This window comes from Diabrotica virgifera, chromosome 8 (genome assembly GCF_917563875.1).
Source record: "Diabrotica virgifera virgifera chromosome 8, PGI_DIABVI_V3a".
Classification (NCBI taxonomy): domain Eukaryota; kingdom Metazoa; phylum Arthropoda; class Insecta; order Coleoptera; family Chrysomelidae; genus Diabrotica; species Diabrotica virgifera.
The window spans coordinates 26,022,181-26,047,772 of record NC_065450.1 but is presented as its reverse complement, the minus strand read 5'-3'; the positions used below and the strand labels follow the sequence as shown (position 1 = coordinate 26,047,772).

At 33.3% G+C, this 25,592-nt stretch overlaps 2 protein-coding genes across 4 annotated transcripts in view; both read left to right on the top strand.

The window, feature by feature from the left end:
• Positions 1 to 23,126, top strand: part of LOC126890700 (zinc finger protein 227-like) — a 134,549-nt gene extending 111,423 nt beyond the window's left edge. The window contains exon 5 of the mRNA XM_050659861.1: positions 21,847 to 23,126. Within this exon, the coding sequence (XP_050515818.1) occupies positions 21,847 to 22,466 (620 nt within the window). The 3' untranslated portion in view covers positions 22,467 to 23,126. The remainder of the gene's footprint in view (positions 1 to 21,846) is intronic.
• Positions 23,127 to 23,273: 147 nt separating this feature from the next.
• The window catches only part of LOC126890701 (zinc finger protein 271-like), a 40,332-nt gene continuing 38,013 nt past the window's right edge, over positions 23,274 to 25,592 (top strand). For all 3 annotated transcript variants that reach the window (XM_050659865.1, XM_050659863.1, XM_050659862.1), the window contains exon 1: positions 23,274 to 24,766. In XM_050659865.1, coding sequence (XP_050515822.1) covers positions 24,646 to 24,766 — 121 coding nt within the window. In that variant the 5' untranslated portion in view covers positions 23,274 to 24,645. The remainder of the gene's footprint in view (positions 24,767 to 25,592) is intronic.

Here is a 25,592-nt window from a genome sequence, read left to right as displayed (position 1 = left end):
CCCTTAAAGAGATTTTCAATTTCTCGTTGAAATATACTACTTGCTGATTTTATTCCGAATGGTAATCTTTTAACTGCGTACAAACCCCTGTGAGTGTTCCACGCTAACAACTTACTTGATTCAATATTTAAGGAGAACTGTGTATAAGCTAGTTGTAAATCAATTTTTGAAAAACGTTGACCTTTTTTTAGTTTATTCCATAATTTATCAATTTTTGGAAGTGGATATTTCACATCTTCTAAATGTTTATTTATTGTTGTTTTGTAATCCCCACATATTCGTATTTTCCCATTTGATTTTTGAACAAAGACTAAAGGTGTTCCCCAATCTGAATTGTCTATTAGTTCTATTACTCCCTCTTTCTCTAACCTATCTAACTCTAACTCTACCTCTTTCGCATAGGCTAAAGGAACAGCTCTGTGCTTGCAAAAAACTGGTTTAGCATTTTCCACAACTTTAATTGAAATTTCCTTATGATTAAAATTTCCTAACTTACTAGTAAATACGTTTGAAAAACTGTTTATTAGATCTAGAATTTTACTATTACTTACTTACAATTTGATTCATCATTTCAAGCCTAATATTGAAGGCCTTTATCCAGTCTCTCCCTAGAATATTTGCAGAACCTTTTTGCACAACGTATAGCTTTACTGGTATTTTCTTGCTTTTATAGCCCATATCTATTATAAAATATCCCTCTGGTGAAAAGACACTACCTTCATAACTTTTTAGCAACAGATCATCATTGGTTAGCCTAAAATGAGAAAAATTATTTATATATGTTTCTTTTGTGATTGCACTTATACCAGCGCCACTATCAATGATCATCTCATATATTTTCCTTCAATCTTTACCTGGATTTTAAAGGGATTGTCTACCTTGACTTGTACATGGCACAGATCAACAATTCTTGATTCTATGCTGTCTAAAGGCAGTGTTCCCAGATAACTTTTTTGAGGATCAGGAAGTGTCGCCACGAACGATCAGGAGACAGGAGATTTCAGGAGACTCGCTCGCCTCAAAAATTGGTAGAATTCTGTAGTTTCAGTCTTTACGTTTATAGATAGGCAACTAGATGTCGCCACGAAAAATCAGTAGAATCAGTTGGTGGAGTATTTTTACGTTTATAGGTAGGCATGCAACTCTATAAAATCTGTAAGGGACGGCTGTGGCAACGCTAGATGGCGGCTAAAGCATAAAAATAATAAAAAAATGAAATAGGATAAAATTCTGAAAAATTCAAACTCCATACAAAACCGTTCTTGAATCGTTACGCGCATGCGCAATAACGAATAATGCTGCGCAGTAACACATTTTTCGTTACTGCGCATCCTCGTAATCATTCAAGAACGGTTTTGTATCGAGTTGGAACAAAACCAGATGATTTTCAGAATTTCATCACTTCATCAGGAGGTTAAAGGACGCCATCAGTAGATCAGTAGGCGAGGGTCGCCATCAGTAGGTCTCCTGAAATTTCAGGAGGTCTGAGAACACTGTCTAAAGGCCCCGTCTCACCATCAAATAATTGACAGTTATTTGATCAAACTTGACAGTTAGTGACACAAAGTGACAGTTAGTATGTATAGTTTGTGTCACTAGCATAGAGTTAAATATTAGCATAGAGAGAGTGTCATTCAGAGCGAAGTGACGACACCATCTTTTTTATTTGGATTAGTGCTGTTTCACTCTTACGCATAGTAAAGCTGCTACAGTTGTCCTCCTCTTCCGTGCCTATATTCACACTGAATGTCATTATAGATTCTCGATACAATGTGTTAGAAGGAGATGCAGCAAACCAGTCCCTGAGATCTTGTCGTCAGGAAGCGCGGAAGGTAGGCTCCCTCTATGCTAATATATACCTCTATGGTCACTAGTCAAGTTTGACTGTAAAGTTTGATCAAATAACTGTCAATTATTTGATGGTGAGACGGGGCCTTAATGTATAAATGTCCTCTTCCGCCTCACTATCTATAAAATTAACACTATCTTTATGTGCCAAACAGACCCTAGCCAAATGCCCCTTTTTTTACATATATTACAAATGTAATCTTTATATTTACAACTATTTTTGTGTCTATTTCCACATATCTTATGGGGCTAGTACACGTTGGGCCAATCAGTTGGGCCAAAGTGTACAGGACCACTTGGCATGAGTTTGCGATTGGCGGTCAGCGTTGGTCTACAAACCGAATCTTGTCGGTATTTGGTGCACAAATCAAAGGATTTTTGGGACTTGCGCGATCTGCCAAACAGCTGTTTGGTTATGAACACTGAACACGTTGTTGTCGTTGAGTTTAAAATATTTGTTTTCTCTTCTCACAATACTGATACTGTTTATAAGTATTAATTTTAAGGTTGTGTTTTATATGAATACTTTTTTCGGTGTAAAAGCACCGTCGTTTGCGCCATTGTTTTTTAATCACTCTTGTTTGGTACACTTTTCTATAAGCATTGAACGCATTGTACAAATTAATTGCGGCAGCTGCTACAGTCTCCACATCCATATCCATAATCAGAGTTTGTTTTTTGTTTATCCACTAAGAAAGGTTAATGCAGACTGATAACTCCACCAACGTGTAATCACCATGTATTCACTGTTCTTACTTGGCCCAACTCATTGGCCAACTAGTTGGCCCAACGTGTACTGGAGCCGTTACATCTTGACATCTGATTGACACTTGAATTTACATTGACGTTTGAGCTGCCATGCGTTGTCCGCCTTGTCCCATGTTGCCAACCTCCATCCTGTCCCTGCCGACGAACTCGAGAACTCGACGATGACGAAGCTTGCTGATGATCTATCACGTGAACATTTACAGTTGACCTCGAGCTTGTTTTTGAAGCCATAATAGCATTTTCTGTCTTCATTGCCAGACTCACATCTGCTCCATCGTCGCCTTTTCATCCTCTTCGCATAATCTGTCGAGAATTTTACTAGGACACATACCACTCACGAACTTATTTAGCAGCCTTTTGGTTAGATCTGCCCCAAACTTGCACGTAACTGCAGCACTTCTTATCCTAGCATACCAGTCAGCTATTTTTTCCTCAGTTTCTTGCCTCAGGTCAAAAAATGTACATATTTCTCTCCATGTACTCACTTGACCTCGGTAATGGGTAGCTAATAACTTTGATAATTCTGCAAATGTTTTGGTTTTGGGAGCTTCTGGAAAACATAGATCTCTCAACAAGGTGTATGTGGGTGCACTCACCGAACTGATTAGGATCGCTACTTTAATAGCTTCCTCTTCAACCCCATTTGCCACAAAATGTTGTTCCAATCTTTCTTCGTAAATATTCCACGGTTGTAAATCTGGAATAAATTCTTCGAACTTTTTGTTCGCCATCTTGATTCACTAACAAAGGTACCGGACATCGGTTTACATAAAACAATTAGTATTTACTTCGTTACCACTTTTATCCTTGTCGCCATTGATATGTCCTTGTACCTTAACCATTGTTTAATTAACAAGACCACTGTCGATGGAATAATTCATATTTATTACTAACATGTCATTCAATACATTTTACATTCAGTTTTCTACCACTCCTGCTTGCCCCACAGATCACTTAACTCTCTTTAGATGTTTCACGCAGGTATCTCAAGGTCATACTAAACTAAATGTCATTTTTAGTAATGATACGTTTTTTGAGATGTCGCCATGCACCTGGAGTGAAGATTTCTTCTATCACTGAGTCTGAGTGTCATTATAATTTGTCAATTGTCATCATTGTCAGTATGCCTTTATCTTTTATTTTTGTCAGTAAAAGTTTATCTGATTGTTAGCAATAATAAAAAAATCCTGATTTAGATAAAATGGATTCAAATACAGTTTTTGAAACAAAACGAATGTGATTTGAAGATCCCTAGGAAGATCAAATTCCTAGCTTACATTTGCATGGTGAGTTCAACAAGTATTTGTTATTAGAGAACAAGTAACACTGTTAGTGGTGTAGGGAAGCAAACGAATGTAACACCAAGTAAGTAACCCCTACAGAAAATATATAATTAATACAAATTATTTTACGTGAAATGAATATGGTTATTATCAAATCAATTATATTAATTTTTTGTTTTAGTTGGAAGTCCTTCAACAAGTAGAGATGCACACATGTTTCAGTCATTTGAGATACCCTTTTGTAGAAGAATTTGGAAGATAACTATTAATAATTTCATTTGTAAAGATACGATTTCTAAAAAAGTATATACAAAGTGGTTTTGCTGGTATTAAATAAATAAATAAAAATACATTGTCATGTCTTATTTTTTCCCAAATGGTATTTTGTATATTTAAAATTAAAAATAATTTTCATATTTTAAAACCAAATTATTTTTTTTTCAACTATACAAATATTTTAACCTAACATTTTCTTCCCACCAAAATTACATTTTGAAATTCCCGCTTGCATTAGTTCCGATACAAGCGGCATGGAGCGCTGTTTTTCATATTTAACCAAAGCGTTATCGTGAAACATCTAGAGGAGGTAGGTGATCTGTGGCTTGCCCCGTTGTTCTCTGCTTTTTTGTCAGTCCGCATGGAACATCATCGCAGAACAGTAAAGGCCGCGTCCCACCATCAAATAATTTGATCAAACTGGTTTGAGCAAACTGAAAGTGACAAGAAAGTGACAGTTAGTGACGTCACATCCTGAGCGTTCATTGTGGATAATAATGAAAAATTTTAATTTTAAATAAAGTACAAACAAGTTAGACAACTCAATACAAAAAATTTGATCAAACTAGACTGATAGTGAGAGCACAGATTTTTAGAATTTCAAAAAAACTGCATTGTGACGTCACTTTGACGTACTTCCTCAAGTACGTCAAGTTTGCTCAAACTGTTTGATCAAATTATTTGATGGTGAGACGCGGCCTTTAGTGTCAGATGGTCATCTCTCTCAGAGCTACCAACTCACTTTAAGCTGTGTTTACACTTAAAACATCCCAACTTATCAATATGTATCATGTTTAACGTCAAATTGTGGTCGCCAAAAGTGTCAGGCGACTACGCTAGATGTCACGTCAGTCATGCACGGAGCGAATAAATGTGCATTTTGTTTTAACATTTTTCAGAAAAGTCCAAAAATTTTTAATACTGACAATCAATATTGTATATTTGAAAACCATTTTTAATCCTAAACAACTTTTTATGGTAACATTTTTAGATATTGTCAAAAATATGAAAGTACTATTAAGCAAAAATTACAAACCTCGTATAAGGTTAACAAAATTTAATATTTGATGAATGCATTTTAGATTTTGGACCATTCAGGACTTTTTATAAAAAATATCTGTTTTCCTTTAAAGTAATAATAAATAAGTTTCCCATATGTCTACTTTCATAGACACACTGTATAATGATTTGGCGTTCCTGATATTCAAAATCGTCGGTTGCTTCAATCGTTGTTTCTGAGAGATCTGTTCATTCTACACAAAAATTGCTAATAAATATTTTTGCTCAAAATTATCTCAATTGCATTTCTTGTTTGAATTATTTTTTTCTACGGCTTACAACTTTCTTTGAAAATCGATGTTTTCCCTACCAAGGGAGGCTTTAGGTGAAAGCCCGAGAGGAGGAGTTGCAAACTGTTTTGCATCTTTTTTCATCATCGTCATAAATGGCTCGAAAATCCGTTGTGGATCTTGGCCATCTCGCAAAGAAGTCGCCACTCCTGTCGATTCCTGCCAACTTCTCTCCATCTTCTGATCCCTAGAATCTTTAGGTCTTCATCCACATCATCAATCCATCTTCGTGGTTGTCCTCTACTTCTTGTGCCCTCTGAAGTTGATTTCTTAGTGTATTCGTGATCTGGTATTCTAATAGTATAATGTGTCCAGCGCATCTAAGTCTCTGCACCTTAACGAATTTCATAATATCTGGATCGGTGTATAACTGATACAGTTTAAAGTTGTATCTTCGACGTCATAGCCCATTTTCATTTACGGCCCCAAAAATCTTTCTAAACATTTTTCTCTCAAAAATACCAAGAAGTTTTTCATCATTTTGTGATAAGGTCCACGTTTCAGCCCATATAGGTATCGAAACCGGTCTTACTAAGCAGTGGCGTAGCGTAGTGGGGGCAGCAGAGGCGGCCCGCCCCGGGCGGCATTTTTTATTACTTATTACAATTTTTATTACTTATTTTGTGACGAATTTGGGGAATTCCTTATCTTTTATTGATATTTTGTAGCGACTGTCAACAACGTCTATACTGACTTGTGGGAATTCCTCGTTTATGCCTAACAATCAGCGAGAATGACTTCTATTACATACATCGGCAATTATTTTACTACCCTATACGTTATTCAGTGTGTGGAACAAAGAAAACACTTAATTGTTTTAATACGAATTGCAAAAAAAAATTGTTCAACTCTGCAGTCAGGTACAGCCAAATCAGTTGAATCAAATACATTAGACGATAATACATCCAACTGCCACAGAAAACTGGAAGCACGTTGCCACTAGTCAGTGCCGGATTAACCATTAGGCGGACTAGGCGGCCGCCTAGGGCCCGGGCACTTGATGGGGCCCGCATCCCACACAAATGCATTCATTAATATTTAATTATTTAAGCAGTTATTTAAAAAAAAATTAAATGTTAAAAAAATCCAATAGGGCTAACTGAGACAAAAAAAAGAAAATGGTTAATTTATGATTTCCAATCAAACTCAGTTTTTGCTTTGTCTTTTGTCAAATATTAAAAAAATACAACCGACTTCAAGACAAATTAAGCAGTTATCTTCAAAGCCATTTTTATATTCCATGTTATAATCATTCCCTCAATTTGGTAATCAATTTTGCAAGCAAATTTTGATAAAAGCTGGTAATTATTTTGGTATGGTACGTTTTTTTTTTCAATTTCTACCCACCGATGGGCCTTATAGTCCATTCACTCACGGTAAAATATTGCAAAACCTCCGGATTTTAAAGAACCTTTGGATTTGAAACAAGAGCTTGGGATTGACATGAAATTTGGTATAAGCATAGCTAACATGTCAAATAAAAAAGTGATATTGTGCTAATGTGTGTATTTGCTCTATGGTTGAGTACACCCCTTCTCGGAGGTCAAAAAATATACCGTCAAAATACGTCCGGAAGTGGATAAACTGACTAATTCTAAGCAACTTTTGTTCAATAGAGTTTTTCATCAAACATTTCGAGTTATTTGCAAGTGAATATCTTCATTTTTCAACAAAAAATAACACGCTTTTAGAGGGTTTTTCGCAAATAAGTCAAAAATAAGTGTTTTATCGAAAATATATTCTTAGCAAAAATATAGCTTTTAAAAAATTGGAAAAATAATGTATGTGTGTAGCAGTGTTGCCAATCGGCGGATAATTATCCGATTTGCGTACCTTTTTGAGAGTTGTCGTATCTTCTTCGTATCTTTAAATAAATCGGATAGTTGCGGATATTTTTCAGTGTATCTACCATCGACTAAAACTTTCTCATCCATATATTCCCAACACCAACAACACATTCATTTTGTTTGGTTCCACCCAAATTTTTATAAATAGCCTATACTGGATGAATGTTAGTGGCATCCGATACTTTTCATCTTTTGACAAAAGGGACATGTGCCGATTTTTTGTTTAGAATTTAAATGCACAAGTGCATCCACTTAAGGCATACTAATCCAATTCAAATTTCAAAAACCGTCTGCCGTCCGATGTTATTTATGAGTTTTAGTTTTTAGTCTTTAAACTTATGAAAGCTAATTCACGCACGATTTAGTGTTAATTTCATTTTATGTAGTGCAGTGCTTAAGTAAACGTTTCCAGATTTCTCGGACATGAGATGTAGTTAAATCTAGTTCTTTTTTGTAAAGTTCTATCAAATCTAATATCTTAAACAAAACCATTTCATCAAAACATGTTGTACTTACCTAATTATATTTATGATTTTTTTGAGGAATGTAATGGGACTATGCAGAAAAGAACTTTCCGGCACAGAAACGTCACTTTTCTGCACACTACTGTTAGTTATTCTGTGAGAAAATATTAAGTTCGTTAACATAAAATTGTGCAGAAAAATGCATTTGGAATAGTGGTTGTAGAAAAATCTCCTTATTTGAAACTAGTAATATCTAGATATCTACTAATTAACTCAAAAATCCTTCAAATTTTTTGCCTATAAAAATTATTTAGTCGGGCATTAACGTTGAACCCACGACGGGTATTATGGATACTAACTTTGATACCTTAATAACTACAAGATTGTCAAATACATTTCTATTGTTTTAGTTGTAATAAATCTTTAGTTGTTAAAAGAACGTAGGCGCAAAATTTCGGACCAATAATCTTTAAACGTATTAATTTTTTTTGAATCCTGAGAAAACTAATAAATATTTTTGAAAAATTTGAACGTAGAATGAAAGATTACATTATTACCGAGGGCTGAAAGTCCCTTAGAATAAACAAAATGTTTCTTTTAACCCTGCTGTCCTGTTCGGGTCTATTTGACCCAAAAAATAATTTATTTCTTATTTTACAAATTATTACGCGGCGTAACGATTTGGTGTTTCGTGACTTTATTACCTAATATGAGGTCTTTTAATTGCATATGAGATAAACAATCAACTTCCTGATTTTTTTGATAAAAATGAAATTGTTACCTAGGGTACGTTCGGGTCAATGTGACCCGCGTATTTAAACCGTTAAAAACTACCTGTGTATGTGTGTTTAGTTGGCAGTATTCTATATTGGCAGTACCTGTGTGTTTGTCAGCCGGATACGTCTGTAAATAAAAATAGGTTTCTACAAGCTAAAACTTGTAAAATAAACTGTAGTATAGCTGCACGAAGTTGCAAACCAAATTATAAATATGACCAACATGGACGGACAGCATGTCTTTGGAACCAACAGAAAAGACATGAATAAAGTTGTTGGTTTCCAAGCATACATTGGTCTTTTATTTCTAGCTCGAGTTTATAAGTCCCATGGTGAATCAACTAAAAGTTTGTGGAATGAAGAAAAGGCTCGTAGTATATTTCAATCAACAATGTCACTTGTCACTTGATATATTTACAAAAAGTTTGCAAGTAATATGTTTTACAATACGTTTTGATAACAAAATTACTAGACAGGATAGGAGACGTTTTGATAAACTTGCTGCAATACGTGAAATTAATGAAACATAGGTAGAAAATGTACCAAAATTTTTTAACCCTGATGAAAATGTTACCATCGATAAGCAACTAGTTGCTTTTAGAGGCCGCTCTTCCTTCAAATGGTATATTCCAAGCAAGCCAGCGAAATATGGCACAAAAGTCTGGGTTCTTTTGTAATTATGAACAGAAAAACTTCTTATGCCCTAAAATTGCAGATCTATATAGGAATGCGTGTGATGTGTGACTTGAGTAGTGATTTGGAAGGCTACAATTTACGTGTAATAACTTTTTTACATCGTAAAATTTAGGACAATTTCTTCTAAAACAAAGTAGGTACAATGCCGGGGATTATAAGTAAAATACACCGGAGCTGTCAGCACAAATCGCGAATAAAGAAGTTCTTAGCTCGTCTGTTTTGCTTCATGCAAGATACCACTGTTGTTGACAATATTCCTAAAAATAATAGAAATGTTGTTCTTATGAGTACTTTGCATCATGAATCGATGAATCATGCATCACTTTCATCAAATGAAAAAGCCCCAAATTATTTTAGATTACAATTCAAATAAGGGAGCAGTGGAAACTCTAGATTAGCTTGTTGGCACGTATACATGTCGGAAGAGATAAATCGCTGGCCAATGATTGTTTTTTCTACTCTACTGGACATTTCTGCCTACAACGGGTTCGTGTTATGGGCGTCAATAAATATTCAATGGAATACCAATAAATTGGGAAAACGGCGAATTTTTCTGGAGGAATTGGGAAAAAACTAATGAAACCAGTCATCATTTCCAGAAAAAATATACCAATAACTAAAGGCTCTCACGAACTGATAAAAAGGACACGAGCAGGAACAAGTAGACAAGATGGAAATGCTAGTGAACCTTCTATGCACAATCTAACTCCGCCTGCTAAACGAGCAAGCTGTAAACTTGCCCTACAAACGATAACATGACTAATTATTATGTTGTATATATTACAAACATATTTGTAAAATCCATTCTTTTTATTACTGTCCCAGTTGTAAACTAAATTATGTTTTTGTAGATATTTGTTACTAGGCTTTTTTGAAAGAAAAAATGCCTTTTATTTTTGTTAATAAGGTTTAATTTACATTAGCAATATAATTTTTGTTTAATTAACCATAATTTCTTGTTAATAAAGTTTTATTTATCACCATTAGCTTATTTTATTTCGATTAAGGAGCGTAAACCATAGTTGGGTCATATTGACCCGAACAGTACATTTGTGTAGTTGACTCGAACGGGACAGCAGGGTTAAATGAGATATTTGAAACTAAAAATCACACTTAATATTCTCTTTTCCTTTTACCCCTGTAACATATTAGAATAAAAATTATAGAAGTCTTCAGGGACTTTCGGCCCTCGGTAATAATGTAATCTTTCATTCTGCGTTTAAATTTTGAAATAATACTTATTAGCTTTCTCAGAAATTTTGCGCCTATGCTATTAATGTAGCTGTAGTTTATTTTGTATTGATTTATTTATTATTTATTTTTCCAGTACCTAGTTTTAGGTAGTTATTACGTTTTAATAAAATAATATTTAAAAGTGTTTTTTTTTACTTAAATAATTATTATAATAAAATAATATAACGATCCAAATAATGAAATATTTAGATTTATTTATTTATTTAGAATTTAACACTTACGATAATACAAAATACGAATAATATAATAATAGTAAGTAAATAGTATTTACATACATGGATTAGGTAATAATCAGCTAGGATACGAGATTTTCATCTATAAACGAAAATTTTTAAACTGTGAAATAGAGAATCCAGTAGATTAAAGAACCGGTTGTTCGAACGCTAATCAGAAATGGATTCAACTGATCATTATCAAATATTTAATTACTGCAGTGGCGGCTCGTGACATCTGCTATAGGGTGTGCTGCATGAACCACGGCCAATATAAAATAATAGAAATAGAATAACATACGAAAACAAAAACAATAAAATTAGCTTTAATACTAATTAATAGTAACTAATAACGACATGCTATAAAAATCTGATTAACTTACATTTATTGCATTTTTCTAAATTGGAAATTAATACGCCGGTCCTTTTTTGTCGCAAACTTTTCGATTACTTTATCGTTAAAGTTCGGTATTGAAGCGATGAACTTTTTTTCTATCGAGAGTGTGGAAAGGGCTGTTAATCTGTCTTCGCGCATTGAATTTCTTAAAAATGTTTTGATCCGTTTTAAAGTTGAAAAACTACGTTCAGCTTCTGCTGTGGTCATTGGCGTAGTCACCAGAATTTGTATCAACTTTTTGGTTTCTGTTAATGTGTCCTCTAAATTATTAGAAATTATAAATTTTAGTAAAGGCACTGCACCTTTTAATGTTCTACACTCGATATTGGAATACAAAACTGACAGTTCTGTTCGCAAACTGTTTTTATCAAAGAAGTTATAAGCTGTACAAGTTAAATCCAATTCATTTTCAGGAAACTTATTATTATATTTTTCGAAATGTTCTGAAGATAAAAGTGTTGCGGCAACTAGATGATTTGTATATGCAAACCGTTCTTTTGCATTGTTTATAATAACATCACAAACTTCTAGACAGGCAATACGGTGATCCTGTTGGCTGTTATTTGGGCGTTTCCTTTTTTGGACACTAGGCGCCGCATTTAAATTTGAAGCTTGATGTATGATAGGGTCTATTTTATTTCGGACATTGTTAATACTTTGCTCAAAAACATGTATAGCTTTCTGTGCTTCGGTTGGGTCCATGTTCTTTTTTTGAAGATTATTGTACAAAACGTCAACATGTGGCATAATATAATGAAAAACAGTCAGCCAGAAAGTAAAATTTTGATCTTCCAGAATACGTCTAAGTCCTCTTGCTTCCTTGGAAGTAATAGCATTTGACTCTTCTTCTAGTTGCTCCATACACTCAATAATAAAGTCTCTATATTCGTAAACGACATTTACTGTACGAATATTGAAATTCCAGCGTGTAGGGATTGAACGAGGAATATTTTTTCCAACTATTTGATTTAAGACAGCTATTCTTTGAGGTGAATGACTAAAAAATCCAGGTATATCATGTAAATCTCCAAAAAATACGCGTACTTGGGAATTAATAGAACATGCTCTTGACATTATTAGATTCAATTGATGGGCGTAACAGTGCACAAAATGAGCAGTTTCATATTTTCTCTTAATTATTGTTTGCACTCCGCCATGTATCCCACTCATAACAGCTGCTCCGTCATAACTTTGTGCAATGAGCTTATTTTTGTTATTCTTTAATATTGGGTCTAAAACATTCAAAATTGTGTTAGCTAAGGTTTCAGCATCCTTTCAACTGGAGCACCGTTTTTTACATAACGAAAAACAATGACCATTTGAAATTTCATAGAAACATCCGTTGTCTCATCAGCTATCACTGCTAAAAATGGGGCTTCATTGATTTCGTTTAAAATCTCCTCAGCGTATACTTCTAGCATGCAATCCAAAATATCATTTTGTATTGTTTTTGAGGTACCTTTGAAAATTGTCGCATTTGTAAGGTGTTCACTAAGTGTTTTATCAAGTTCAGCAGAAAAATTCACTAAACCACGAAAAATTCCAGGGTTATCTGATGTTTCAGATTCATCGTGTCCTCGTAAGGCGAGCTCAAAAGCCCCACAGAATTTTATACAGTCAATTATTTTTGACAAAACATACCTGTTTTTCGTCACCTCTTCATTGTGTTTTTGTATATTTATCCAATAAGCAGAGTCAAGTTGGGCCTGTATATTAAGTTTCCCAAATAATGCAAATCGCATTTCATTGTTCATATGAGTTTGCGTGTTTTCATGCTTCTTTATTTTTTCACTTAAATGCACTAGATCCCGCACTCCTGTCTCGCGCCACAATTTTTCCTCTTTATCTGCGCCGAATAATGCACACGGAAAACAGAAAAAAGCATTTTTTTCGGAACATCCACAAATCCACTGATTTCGTAGATACATGTCTTTATTAAATTTACGCGTATATGTTTTTCCACGGCTTTTACCGGACACTTCAATATTAAGATCAGGCATAGGACGGCCACGTTCTTTTATAATCAACTGTTGTTGATAGTGAAGTTTTTGAAATTTATTTACACCTAATTTAAATTGAAACTCCATTGTTTTAAACACGCTCGAACAAAACAAATTAAACAAAATTGTAACCTAAGAATTTCTAAACACGGCACAGATGCAACGGTCACGAATAACTGTCGTGAATTGCAGCTCGCAAACACATTTCCGAGGCCGTTAATCAGCCGATTGCCGAAGCACATCGGCTAAGATCGCCGTTTGCCTAATAAATGCATTTTACCGCTGCCAGTGTTTCGGTTGTTATCGACGCGGCTTCACTGGAGCAGCAAATACGTAAAAAGATTGCTTCACTGGAGCACCAAATACGTAAAAAAATTATACGGTTTCACTAGAGGAGTAAATACGTAAAAAAAATAATATTAATCATCGTTGTTGGTGAATTATTATTAACAGTTGATGTTTAATATGATAATATGGCAGATTTGAAATAAAACTATATTAATTATTCTTTAATAATTAAGATTTGCTATGGTTGTTTGGTAGTTCTGCAGCTCAGCAGCACATAAAGAAAAGCCGCCACTGAATTACTGTCAATGTCAACTTTGATTGGGTTGCTGAAAACATAATTGATTACAATTATGAGATTAATTGATTAATTAATCAATTATGTTAATAATTGTTACGTTAATTGATAATTAATAATTAATTAATCAATCAATTATGTTAATTATCATAATGATAATGGATTACAATCAACTGATTGGCGTACGAACAACGGATTTTGTTTTTTGATGGTTGTTAAGGGGACTAAAAGAATAACATTGGCAACATTGATTTTAATAACAGAATAATTTTTGACCTAGCGTACCTTTTCGTGACAAATCGGATATTTTTCGAGCGATCATCGGATAATCTAGAGAAATCCGATTGGCAACACTGGGTGTAATCTGTAGACCCAGTAGAAGCAGAGTTGTAGCTAATGAAAAGTAGGTTCTTATTCGTCAAATTCCAAATCGAATATTTCAACGTGAAATAATCAAAAAATGAAGCACTTTTCATGAAAAACTCATCATAACTTGTTTAAATGTTTTAAAAAAGCATTATTCTTGTTTTTAAAAAAAATTCTATCATAAAAAGTAAGCAAGCTACTCAGAATAAAGTTGATCCCATTTTTTAGGTAAGAAAAACTGGTGAAAATAACCCCCTAATTAGCATCCCAAATGAAATTAATCCTTACCGCTTCACAAGCTACTTTACTTATGTATTGTTTATATGCTCTGTAAGTTTTATCGGTATAAAGTACTTATTTATAAAAGGGCTGTAGTAGAAAGGGCTTGAACAAGTCACTAATCACGAGTGTATACAATTTTTTTTATTTGGCCCAAGCTTAATGCCTCGACAACTAATGGCCATTGGCATGGTACAGTGGATTTTTCCAATCAGGTACCTAGTGTAGTGGGTAGTGTGTGTGTTGAGTAAATGTCTTGTTACTTAGCAAAGTCGTCATTGTTTTTGCAAAGAGACGCTAATTGTATCCGAACGTCCGGCCCATCCGGTGAGTACCGATCCCACAAGGATAGAAACTATTTTCATTTATTAATTTTTAATAAATGAAAAATTCTCTACCCAGTGTATGCAAATTTTGAACAGTCATATCTTAACCAATTTTTATCTTCCAAAAAAGCGAAAATCTGAAATATTCAGAAAATCAAAATCTATATTTTTTACTCTTTAAGATTTTTGGTAACACTAATAATTTTTAAGTTATTTTGAAAAAAGACATTTTTTTCAAAATTTAAAAAAATTTGTTTTACTTTAAATCCCAATGTTTTGAAATATAAGCACTGTGAACCGGTGAAACTTACAGATCATATAAATAATATAAGTTTTTTCAAGATTTTCATAAATTTTCAAGATTTTTGTAAAAAAAAGGAATCAATTTTGATACTTGAAACTTGTTAAAAAAAGCAAAAATAAAACTCTTTTTTAACACTTTAAAAAAGTTGTGATGATTTTTCACCGAAAAGTGCTTCATTTTTTGGTAATTTACGTTGAAATATTTGATTTGGAATTTGTCGAATAAGAATCTACTTTTCATTAGCTCCAGTTCTGCTTATACTGGGTCTACATACTTCATAGATACACCATTTTTTTAAATTTTGTATACGCTATATTTTTTCTAAGAATATTTTTTCGATAAAATACTTAATTTTGGAGTTATTTGCCAAAAACCGTCTAAAAAGGTGTTTTTTTTTGTTGAAAAATGAACATATTCACTCGCAAATAACTCAAAAAGTATTGATTTAGTGAAAAACTCGATAGAACAAAAGTTACTCTTAGAATTAATCAGTTATCCATTATTGTGAATGTATGTTTTTTCACCCCCGAAGGGGTGGCACTCATACCCAGGGCAAAATCACATATCGACACAATATCCCTTTTTTTCTTTGGCATATTAGCTTCTTCTTCTTGCAGTACCGTCTCCTATCGGAGGTTGGCTACCATCACAGCAATCTTAACTTTGTTGGCTGCAGCTCTGAACAACTGTATTGAACTTCACCCTTAAATTTAGCAACCAGGAAATCCTCCTACGTCCCACATTTCTCTTTCCCGAGATTTTTCCTTGGATTATGAGTCTTAGCAGAGAGTACTTCTCTCCTGTCATTATGTGGCCTAGATATTCCAGTTTTTTCGTTTGTATGGTTTTTATGACTTCGCATTCCTCCCCATCTTCAGCAAAACATCTTGATTTGTTACTCTTTCTGTCCATGGTATTTTCCACATTCTCCTGCATATTAGCTATGGAATATTAATGAGAAGTTGTTGCGAAATGTAAAAAAAAAGAAAAATGATCTTTTTTACATTGTCGTAATTTATTTTTGGAGTAACTACTTCCCAAAACAACATAAATATCTGTAAAGTTGTTTTAAGTAAATCGTCGATATAAAGGGGCCTACTTCTTATGGCCGCCTAGGGCCCCATGATGCCTTAAACCGTCACTGCCACTAGCGCCTCTGCCGGCTTGAGTTGAACTAAGTTTTCTCAACGTAAACATACAAATTTAATTTTGTTAATTTTTGGATAATTAATTAGCTAATCTTGGTAAATTGTGTTTGTATTTTTACACAAAATGTCTTATAAAATAGGTTCGGTAAAAATGGATTCTCAGCAAATACCTAGGATGGCAACAAAATTAAGTAAAAAGTGTTTAACGCAACGACGTGTTGCAACGGCGTTTATAGTCGGTTCGCTAAACTCACACAACTGGCTAGTGATTTTAATCAGTCGGTAATTTTTTTGTTTTTGGACACTTTTGCTAAAATTGGCAAAATGACTAATTATTTAGTAATTATTACATATTTAGTAGTTATTTTTTTGCCAATTTTAGGAAATTGGCAAAATTACTTACTAAAATCACTAGCCAGTTGTGTCTGAGTTTAGCGAACAGACTATAGCTGCAATTTCTTTTTACAAGAAGGCTAACCCCAGACTGTATTGGAAATTTATTTTCTATTATTGGGGCTAAGGATACACCTGGTAGTGTGAAATTCAGGTGTAACTTATAAAGGGAGCTTCAGATAAAATTAATGTTATATTTAAAAGGTATTTTTAAAATTATATACAAGAGAGTGTTGAAAATGTTAAATATAATTTAAAATTAAAATGTTACAAGAAACTCCCAAAAATGTATGTACATAAATATGTACCTACAAATTGTCACAAAACTTTTATAGATAAATATTTTGATCTTTTAATAAAAGCGTATGTAAATAAAATTAACGATAGTAAAAAGGAAAAATTATGTAAATTAAAAACTAAGAATATAAAATTAAATAAAATAGCTCACAACTAAATTTGTATTTTGATTTAATCATATAAAATTTTTTTTTTAAGAAATGCTGTTCTTTAGTTACGAGTGCCTAAAATTAAAAATATAAAAAATCAACTAAAAAGCAAAAAATAAAAAAATTGAAAAAATCTAACACATTCGTTAAAGAAAAGCGTGGCGCGTCTTCATCGAATAAACGGTTTTCGCCCCACGCTTTTCTTTAACGAATGTGTTAGATTTTTTCATTTTTTTTTATTTTTTGCTTTTTAGTTGATTTTATATTTTTTTAATTTTAGGCACTCGTAACTAAAAAAAGCGTTTCTTAAATTTTTTTTATATTATTCAATTTTTTACTTTTTAGTCTTACACTTTTCAAACATTAAAATAAATCGTCATGTTTATTAAAATATGTATAAAACATAATATGATGTAGGTACAAACATTAAAAGTAGTCGGAATCGGCAAACAATTTGAAACTTTATTGCATTACGTAAACAATTAACGTAAAAAGAAAAATTATGTATAGTTCATATAATTAGCTACAATCTGTAAAAGTTTCAAGTTTCTTCATTGTAAAAAACAAGAGATTTTAATCATTTTCCGTTAAAATCGTTTTTTTATTTAGAGAATTAATAAACATAAACAATTGTTTATTGACTATTCGTGTATTGTTTCCGCGAATGCATATGTTTGCAAACTTTTAGTCATTTGCATTGAGCAAAAGGCAGTCAAATTAACGTCCAAAGATTTGACCCAAACGATTGAACTAAAGAAAAGCGTTTAATTAATACGCCAAAACGAATGCGTTAATGTTAATTGTAGCACAAAACCTCTCTACCGGTGGTTTTTCTAAGACTACGATAAAAACAGGAATTTTTTTAATTCGAGGTTTGGTTGAATAGAAGTTTTGTTTCGTATCATATTTAAATTTGACACGACTAATAGGGGAGCAAAGTATGCTAAATTTGCAGTCACTCGAGCGCTATGGGGACCTATTGGGTTGTTATTATTAGGTCCTAAAACCAAAAAAAGTTTAGTAAAATTTTCCATTTTAGTGGGAACTTTCCACTTTTTAATTTAATTTTCCATTTCCAACAATCGTTTTTTCCGATTATAGCGCCATCTATCCATAGCTCGAAAAATATCTCGAATAAAAGTTGCCTATTTTTACGTAAAGAATCCAAATCTGCAATAAAAATTTGGGGCTTCCATTTAAGATTTTAAAGTAACCTCCAACCCCACCTCGTGGGAGGTCATGTTTAATACCATTCGATAGATTTTTCAAAAACATAATGAAATTGTATTTTGCAGTTTTTTGATCTGATGTTTATTTTGCGAAATATAGCGGGTTTGAATTTAAAATTTACTCACCAACCCTCTCCGTGGGGGGTCATGTTGGGTACCATTCAATCGATTTTTGAAAAATATTGAAGCCGTATTTTTTAGTTTTTTGATCTGACGTTCATTTCACGAAATATTCGTTTTTTTTTGTGAAATTTTTTGATTCACGCATTTCCTTACGCCCCTCAAGTCGTCAGATTTTTGAAATATACACTCTTTTGCATGTACTTAACTTACCTTATCTTAATCTGACAATTTCGAGTATTTTTAAGGATAGATTTTATTTTCGGGCTCCCCATAACGAACTTCCCTGTGTTAAGAGCCAATATATGGCAGAGGTACATCTGCAGGGTACCAGGTTTCTCCCCATATGATAATCTAACGCGCTCAAGTAACTGCAAAAATCCCCGCTTGGGCTCCCCTACCATAAGCGCCGATTTTTATATAAACAAATATGAGCGTTCAAAATTTGAAACTTCATTGTTTATCTATGAAGCATAACGTAAACAATTAACGTAAAAAGTGAAATTATGTATAGTTCATATCATTAGCTACAAAAGGTAAAAGTTTCAAGTTTCTACATTGTAAAAGACAAGAGAATTTAAGCATTTTCCATTAAAATCGTTTTGTTTTATTTAAACAATTAATAAACATAAAAAATTTTTATTGACTATTCGTGTATTGTTCCCGCGAATACATATGTCTGCAAATTTTCATTCGTTTGCATTGAAGAAATGGCAGTCAAATTAACGTCTAAAGATTTGACCCAAACGATTGAACTAAAGAAAAGCGTTTAATAAAAATACCTTTCTTTTAAATGCATAGTTTGTGGTTACAACCCATACCACTAGATGGCGCTATTTTGTTTGCTTCCACAAAATTAATGGGAAATGTCAAGAGTTGTATGTATTATCGTCTAATGTATTTGGTTGAATGCAATGAGACTTGCATGTATGATCGATTAGGTTTTTGTTCACTGCGAGAGGGTGGTTTGTTCGAACATTTAATTGGTTAGAGTTTTTATAATGCCTTTAATTTTAATTTAATGATTGAGAACAAATTTTTCAGTTGGTTGTTTTCGTATGATTTTTTTTTAAATGCCTTTAATTTTAATTTAGTTATTTATAATTATTGTTATGTTAGTTGGTTCTCTTATAAAAGAATAAATATTTATTTTGTTATGTAAGTTAATTGTTTTTTTTTCGATGCAGTCATTTTCCTTTCTTTGTTTTTTTGGCCTGTGGCAACCGGTGCTACATGAAGTGAATGATGCTCAAAAATATTTACAAACAAGGGGACTTGACATAAGATTGTGTGCTCAAAAAATAAATGCTGTGCAGATGATATTGACAGAGGAAAGAGAGGAATGGGCAAATGGCGCTGTAGGTTATGCAAAAAATATGTGTGAAGAACTTTCATAAAACCTCGGAGGCGCATAACAAGTAATATTTTTGATGACGGAACTAGAGACGCTAAGCGCTTGTTCACAATGGACGTAACCATAAGATGAACGTAAACCGTTATAATTTCGTAAACCGTAATTTGTACATAATTGTACAGGCTGTCTTTACGTAAAATTTAAGTCTATTGTGAACGCTGCATAAAATTATGTACAAATTACGGTTTAGGATATGATAACGGTTTACGTTCATCTTATGGTTACGTCCATTGTGAACAAGCGCTAACTTGTCTTGTGAAAATGAGTTGAGGCGAAAGCTGTTTTTTTCGTTAAAGTTATTGTAGAAATTCGTGAGCGTTTTCAACAGCTACAAAATTTAACTGATAAGTTTGCTTATCTAACGCCGGCTATATTATTAGATCCAGACAACACTTAATGTAATCTAGAAATCTAGACTACGCATCCGACGAAATTGACTAGCAAGATTTTAAGCTGGAAAGAGTTCGATTGCGGACTTTCGTTGCTGCTACAGGCAACAAAAATAAATTGATTAATGCAGACTTACTTGAATTATTTAAATTTATTGTTAAATTCAAGCTGGAAGATACTCTGCCCAATATTTTATTAATGTTCCGAATATTTTTCACAGTTGCTATAGGCAATAGGCAATGCCAGCTGTGAGAGAAGTTTTTTAAAATTGAAATTGATTAAAAATTATTTAAGATCGACAATGAGTATTCTAAAACTAATTTGACTGTTTTGTCTATTGAGCAAGAGGTGTGTGATGCGAAAGACATTGACGGTGCAATAAAAGACTTTGCTCTTAAAAAAAGTAGACGTATAAATTTTTAATTGAAGACGGAAGTTTTGTTTTTAATTCTAACAAATACTCATTACTTTTCAATAAAAATAAAAATATAACATTATATTATCGTTCTAGTTCTAATTAAAAATTGATTTTATTTAATCTTGTCGATCGTCAAGGTGTACCTAATCTTAGTGATAGGTATTGTCGAAGCGAAGATCGGTGGAATATGCGCATTTTATCAATGAAATTCGATATTTTTAAGATATTCCAGAAGCCGCTACAGATAAAATGTTTTAACGATCTATTCATCATTCAGAATTACTCAACGGATATTAGTACAGTTAAAATAATTAAGACGATAACCGGATAACATTGATTTAATGAGTAAAATTTAGTTTTTTTTACTTTAATGACAAAAAAAGCAAGCCCATTAGCAGAACCCAATTAAAAATTATTTTGCACATCATATTTGAAACATTATTTGGTTGAAAAATCTCATTTTTGTTGGCAAAAAAATATATTAATTTATTTGGACTAAATTACAGTTATGCTTATCTTAAAAAGGATATGTTATCATCAACATTCGCACAGTGTTGCCAAGCTGAATTTTGTTATTTTGGGTGTAAATTTTTTCCACGGATCTCCGAGGGTACTATACCTAAAACCTAAGTTACATCAATGTATTTAATTGGTTAAAGTAAAATAATTTTTGTATTAATAAACGTGATTGTAAAAATTAGATAAACTTTTTTATTTAAAACCTAACCTGTATATTGCAAAATAACGATGACTGTTCTCGCCGAAAAGTTCTCTATAATTAACGTATGTAATGTATATTATTATACATTAAATTAAAATACCTAAATAAGAGGACGGCAGAATTGTCTTCCGCCCCGGGCAGCCGACACTCACGCTACGCCACTGTTATTAAGGTCTTGTATATTTGAAATCCATTTGTAATCCTAAATGTTTTTTGGAGTCCCAAAATTGACATTCTTTGCAAAATTTAGCTTGTTCGTATGATTTTTAGAGGTTAAGTCTCTGACGACTGTACTATACAATTCAGTTGACCGTGCTACCCTTATTACTTTCATTTCAAACCATATTTTGGAACTCATTAGTTATATTGTGTCAAATTTTATTGTAGATACCGTAGTCAATACATATTGAGTTAAAAAAGGGTTCAAGGCAGGTTTTCGTTTTCCTCGTAATACATATTGAGTTGTTAAAATTGTTTCTTCTATTGCGTTAAATTTTTTTGCAATAAAAAAATATGCATTCTAGTTTTTTTTATTTTAGGCTTTCTTGAAGACACCCAGCATCCACCTATGGAAGACAAAACAATAATATGTGACATTTGTTTCAAAAGGTTTAGTCGAACAGGTCATTTGAAAACACATTTGAGAGTGCACACTGGGGAAAAACCTTACAAGTGTGAATTTTGTTTCAAACAGTTTAACCAAACATGTCATTTGAAAACACATTTGAAAGTGCACACTGGGGAAAAACCTTACAAGTGTGAAATTTGTTTAACACAATGTAGTACTACAAGTAATTTGAAAAAACATTTGAGAGTGCATACTGGGGAAAAAACTTACAAGTGTGAAATTTGTTTTAAACAATTCCGTCAAGCATATCATTTGAAAAGACATGTGAGAGTGCACACTGGGGAAAAACCTTACAAGTGTGAAATTTGCTTAAAACAGTTTATTACAGCAAGTTATTTAAAATTACATATGAGATTGCACACTGGAGAGAATCCTTACAATTGTGAAATTTGCTTCAAGCAGTTTGCTTATAAAAATGCTTTAGACATACATACGAAAGTTCACACCGGGCACAAACCATACAAGTGTGAAATTTGTTTTAAACAGTTTTCTCAGAAAGGTAGTTTGGAAAGACATTTAAATACTCACTAGGTAAAAACCAGGCAAATGTGAATTTTGTTTCAAATTATTCTGGCATGGTCACGCAAATCAATTCTTGAATTAATAACCGGGACAACAAACAACAAACCATTAGCACTGATATTTGTGGACTCCGAGAAAGCATTCGATACCATAAGCCAACAGAAAATGGTAAAAGCATTGCCAGAATTTCGAGTAGACCATCGCTACACTAACATTATCAAATATATCTATCAAAAGGCAACATCTAGCTTAACCTTCTGAACAACAAACAAATACATTCTGTATACAGCCAGGAGTACGGCAAGGAGACACCATCTCACGAAAGCTATTCACAACCCTTTTAGAACACACTTTTAAGAAGGCAGATCTAAACGAAGATGGTATCAAAGAATATAGACTATGTATAGAGTATAAGATATATGGTATATGGTATCAACATAAATGGAGAGAAGCTCAGTCATTTGAGATTCTCAGATGGCATCATCCTTATTCGCTCCGAGCGTTAACAAAGTGTCAAAGCAAAATCGACCGACCTGCTCATGGTGGCGGTTTTTTGAAATTTTATCAGGACGCTTTGTGTATGTTTAAATGAAGCATTTAAAAAAATGCCGTGTCACGCTAGTGATATTATGTATTAATAAACAAAAAATAAAAACGCACTTAATCTGATATAAATGCTTCACTTTCCAATATTGACTATCAGTTTGATTTTGTATACATAACCTCACTATCGCAGTTTATGGCAATAAATCTTTATTAACGAAAAAGAAAATATTTTTGTTGCACTATAAATTACGGTATAAATTAATAACTAATTAATTCTAACAATTGTATTCGGTTATTATCACTACAAAATAAAATATTCAAGTTTAACAAAATAATCCCATAAGACTCAATGTTAAAACGTCCTGACAAAATCTGACAGCGTGTCACGTGACTGTAAGTAGAGGGGAGACGCACGGAGCCAATAGCCGATCGTATGGATGATGAAATAATAAAATAAGGAACAAATTATATTACGCTTCCTTAGCGGTCGGACTAAAGATTAACATAACCAAGACGCAAATAATGACTAATTTCAAATAATAACACTCGATTGGGAAGAGATAACAGACATGCGAGCACCAACGTCGCATAGGATTAGCCTGGGCAGCGTTTTAAACTGAACTACATTTAAATCGGACTTGCCTATATGCCTAAAAGGAAAATCTTGGACCAGTGTTTTGCCTTGCCTAATTTACTAATTATTATATCTATGACTCCAACACCAAGACGTCCGTCGTTTTGTTTAACCTCTCGTTTTTTAATAATTTAATCTCGTTGTTCGCGAACCCCTACGAGGTTTCGTCCACACACCAAGTTCGCAAACTTAGTGTGTACGCGGCTTAAGACCTTGTTCCGTCAAATTATAGGAAGTTATTTAAAAACTGTTCCAACAGATAACGTGTTAACTTCAGAGATATGTAAAGAAAATAGATCAGGCTAGTCATATGCCACTCAATGCATCGGGGTGTAACGCCGATATCAAGTACGGTGGTCTAGCTATCTTTGTCTGTCGTGCGAGTGTGAGCGTATCTACCAAGAGGTGGGAATAACGGAATGACAGTGACACACCGGCGGCGGCCATCATATGCTAGAGAGAGAAAGCTAAGCGCCGGTAGAGAGAGACAGATAGACCACCGACCCGAACTGTTCCGCGTTACGCTATTTTTCGAACTGGCCTGATCTATTCTGTTATATCTATGGTTAACTTACAGTACAGATTAGGAGCTATGAGCCCAGATGTGCGGGTACGGCTCTTGAACATTCAAGTTTATCAAAAATGAATAACCATTTTCAATTTAAAGTCTTATTCAAGTTTATATTTACGGATCCAGGCCGGATAGCCCTGGCAGATAAGACCAATCAAAAGAAGAGAAGAAGTATTTTCATTGTGACCATCATATTGTGACTTTGACTTGACACTTGACAGTGGCTTTATTTTTAATTTTTATTGTTAACGATTATCCATTAGTTTAGTCTGTTAATCACCTGTTAATTTGTTTAACGTTATTTGTTTGTAAACTAAATACATACTAAATAGTAGTAATAGTTGTGTTTACACGCTTAAAGTTTATATAACCCAGCAAAAATTTAAATACATATTTTCCCTATCAATAAGTAAGAGGATAGATTTTATTTGCTCCTTATGGAATTTAAAATTGAAATTAAAGAAGAGCTTGTTGAATATGACCAAAGACATACTGAGAGTCCGCTATCCACGTCAATAAATCTTGGACACTTGAAGAGTGAACCAGAGGTTAATTCAGGTAAGACAATTTAGAAAAATTGGTTGACTAAAAATCATGGTAAGTGGCTCCACAATCCTGACAATCTGTTGTGAATCTTGGCCTGCTCACAAATAAGTCGCCACTCATGTCGATTTCTGGCAACTTCCCTCCATCTTCTGACCCCTAGAATCTTTAGGTCTTCTTCCATATCATCAAACCATCTTCGTGGTCGTCCTCTACTTGTTGTGCCCTCTGGTTTTGAAAATGTTAACTTCCCATGTATTCGTGATCTGACATCCTAGCAATGAGTCCAGCCCATCTAAGTTTCTGCACTTTAACGAATTTCACAATATCTGAATCAGTGTATAACTGATACAGGTTAAAGTTGTATCTTCGACACCATAGCCCATTTTCATGTATGGCCCCAAAAATCTTTCTAAGAATTTTTCTCAAAAATACCAAGAAGTCTTTCATCATTTTGAGATAAGGTCTACGTTTCAGCCCCATATATCAAAACGGGTCTTTTTAAGGTCTTGTATCTATTGAGCTTTACTACACCTTTTATATTTTTATTTTATAAATGTTTCTGGAGACTGTGAACAGTTCTGTTTGTTATTGCTATGAATGATTTTATTTCGTCACTTATTGTGTTTATTGAGTTCACTAGAGATCCAAGATATGTGAATTCCTTGACTTCCCTCAAAGGTATGGTTGTTAATTTGAATTCTCTGTTGCATATTTCAGGAGTTTTTAGAAACCAACATATAATTGGTTTTTTCCTCGTTTACCACAAATCCTAATTCACTTGCCGCATATCTGCAAGCCTTGTAAAACACTGCACCATGTCTCTCATACGTCTGTCCAC